The sequence below is a fragment of the Monodelphis domestica genome, chromosome 1, assembly GCF_027887165.1.
Source record: "Monodelphis domestica isolate mMonDom1 chromosome 1, mMonDom1.pri, whole genome shotgun sequence".
NCBI classification, from domain to species: Eukaryota; Metazoa; Chordata; class Mammalia; order Didelphimorphia; family Didelphidae; genus Monodelphis; species Monodelphis domestica.
Window position 1 is genome coordinate 449,588,062 of NC_077227.1, and position 2,781 is coordinate 449,590,842.

The 2,781-nt window shown below is 36.1% G+C and overlaps 1 protein-coding gene across 1 annotated transcript; it reads left to right on the forward strand.

Moving 5' to 3' along the window:
- The first annotated feature begins 742 nt into the window (after positions 1 to 742).
- On the forward strand, positions 743 to 1,387 carry LOC100018984 (translationally-controlled tumor protein-like). The gene has a single exon (XM_056793678.1). It carries the CDS (start codon positions 743 to 745, stop codon positions 1,370 to 1,372), a length of 630 nt encoding a protein of 209 aa, XP_056649656.1. The 3' UTR covers positions 1,373 to 1,387.
- The last annotated feature ends 1,394 nt before the right edge of the window (positions 1,388 to 2,781 follow it).

Sequence of the window (2,781 nt, forward strand, 5' to 3'; positions counted from 1 at the left end):
CTGGGGATTTTTAATTTGTTCTCTTTCTAGTTTTTTTTTTTAATTTGCATGCCCAATTCATTGATCTCTGCCTTCTGTAATTTGTTAATATATGTACTCAAGGATATAAATTTCCCTTCGAATACTGCTTTGGCTACATCACATAGATTTTGATATGATGTCTCATCATTGTCATTCCCTCCAATGAAATCATTAATTATTTCTATGATTTGTTCATTAACTAACCAATTTTGGAGAATCATATTATTTTAATTTCCAATTAATTTTTTATTTGCCTCTCCATGTACCCTTATTTTTATTACATTATTATCTGAAAAGATTGCATTTATTTTGTACTTGTTTGCCATGTTTTTATGCCCTAGTATGTGGTCAATCTTTGTGAATGTACCATGTGCTGCTGAAAATAAAGTATATTCCTTTTTGTCCCTATTTATTATCTCTACACATCTATTAACTCCAAATTTTCTAAAGATTTCATTCACTTCTCTTACCTCTTTCTCATTTATTTTTTGGTTTGATTTCTCTAGATCTTATAGAGGAAGGTTCAGGTCTCCCACTAGTATAATTTTACTATCTATTTCCTCCTTGAGCTCCATTAGTTTATCCTTCAGAAATTTGGATGCTCTTTTCTGCCCACCCCTACTTCCCCCCCCATGCACTGCTCTGGCTGCATCATGCTCACACCAGGCTCTGGGCCCCCTGCAGCGCTAGCACTGCCACATCACTCCCTCCTTCCACCACCATGATTACCTACCAGGACCTCATCAGCCATGATGAGATGTTCGTCAATATTTACAAGATCCAGGAGATCTTGAATGGGCTATTCCTGGAGGTGGAGGGGAAATTGATCAGTAGGACAGAGGGTACCATTGATGATTCACTCATTGGTGGAAATGCCTCTGCTGAAGGTCCTGAGGTACAGGTAATCACTGGAGTTGATATAGTTATAAATCATTATCTGCAAGAAAATAGCTTCACAAAAGAATCCTACAAAAAGTACATCAAAGACTACATGAAATCAATCAAAGGCAGACTTGAAGAACAGAAGCCAGATAGAGTAAAACCTTTTATGACAGGAGTCACAGAACAAATCAAACATATCCTTGCTAATTTTAATAATTATCAGTTCTTCATAGGTGAAAACATGAATCCAGATGGCATGGTGGCTCTCTTAGATTTCCATGAGGATGGTGTGACCCCATATATGATTTTCTTTAAGGATGGTTTAGAAATGGAGAAGTGTAACAAATTCAGCCAATTATGTTGGGTCACCTGTCATCATAACTGGCTGCTGCTTTTTGTCATCTACACAACATCAGGACTTGGACAAATTTCGACTGATATCACCTTGAGCTTTATTCATTTATTTTGACCTGATTTATTTGGAGTGGAGGCATTGTTTTTAAAAATATGTCATGTAGGTTGTCTAAAGTAAAACATATTTAAACCCACTTGAGAGAATTCCTCTTGGTCTAATGTTTTTTAAACTCAAATTAAAGTAACTTGTACCTCAAGGATCATTGTCAAGATCATTACCTTGTCATAGGTTACTTTTCAGCATATGACTCTTCAGATAGACTTTTCTACAGTTGACTGCTTTGTGAAAGTGGAATCTAAATTCTGTGTGCTAGCTAAACCTGAGCTGAATAAGGGAAGAGATGCCCACAAATGTGCCAACAATGTGAAGTGGACCTTTATACATTTTCATTTCATCTACAAGTTAAAGTAGAGTTAACTGGAAGAGAATACATCCAAACTGAATGAAGTGAAACCATGTAAAGCCATTGAAAAAAAAGAAAAGAAATTTGTATGCTACACCATTTGGTGCATACATGTTGAGTACTACTGATATTTCCTCTGCTTTTATTAGGATGTAATGACCTTCCCTATCTCTTTTAATCATATCTATTTTTACTTTGGTTTTGTCAGATATCATGATTGCAACTCTGCCTTCTTTTTCTTAGTAGTTGCCCAATAGATTTTGCTCCAGCCTTTTATGTTTACCCCTTGTGTGCCCATGTATGTTTCTTGTAGACAATATATGGTAAGATTTTGGTTTCTAATCCACTCTGCTATTTGCTTCTGTTTTATGTGTGAGTTTATCCCATTCACATTCAGAGTTATGATTACCACGTGTGTATTCCCCAACATTCTGATTTCCTCTCCTAGTTCTTCCCTTTCTTCTTTTTCTATTTCCTTTTAGATTGGTGCTTTGATTTTAATCAGTTCCCCCACCCCAATTTCCACCCTTGTTTTGCTTCCCTTTTGGTCCCCTTCCTTTTTATTCCCCTCTTGTTATTTTTTAAGGTCTATTAAATTCCCTCCCTCCTCTTTTTACCCTCTCTTTTTGTACTCCCTGCCCACTCCCCCTGGGTTTTTCCTCTCTCAGCTTCCCTATAGAGTAAGATAGAATTTGATACCCCAATGTATCTAGATGCTTTTCCCTCTCAGAATTGATTCCACTAAGTTTTGAGTATTACCTAATAGCACTCTCTTCCTCTCCTTTTTACAATAATATTCTTCCCCTCCTCTTACAATACTCCTCTTTGTGTGGAATAGATTATTCTACTTTTCTTATTCCTTCAAGTTTCTCTTGGTGCCACCTTCTACTCCCACCCTTTCTTTTTTTTGCATATCATCTTAGACCACTTAGTACCCCAATCTCTACCTATGAATAGTTCCTCTTACTACCATAATAGTGAATACAATTTTTGAGAGTTACAAATAACATTTTTCCATATAGTAATATAAACAATTTAATGTTACTGGAGCCCTTAAAAA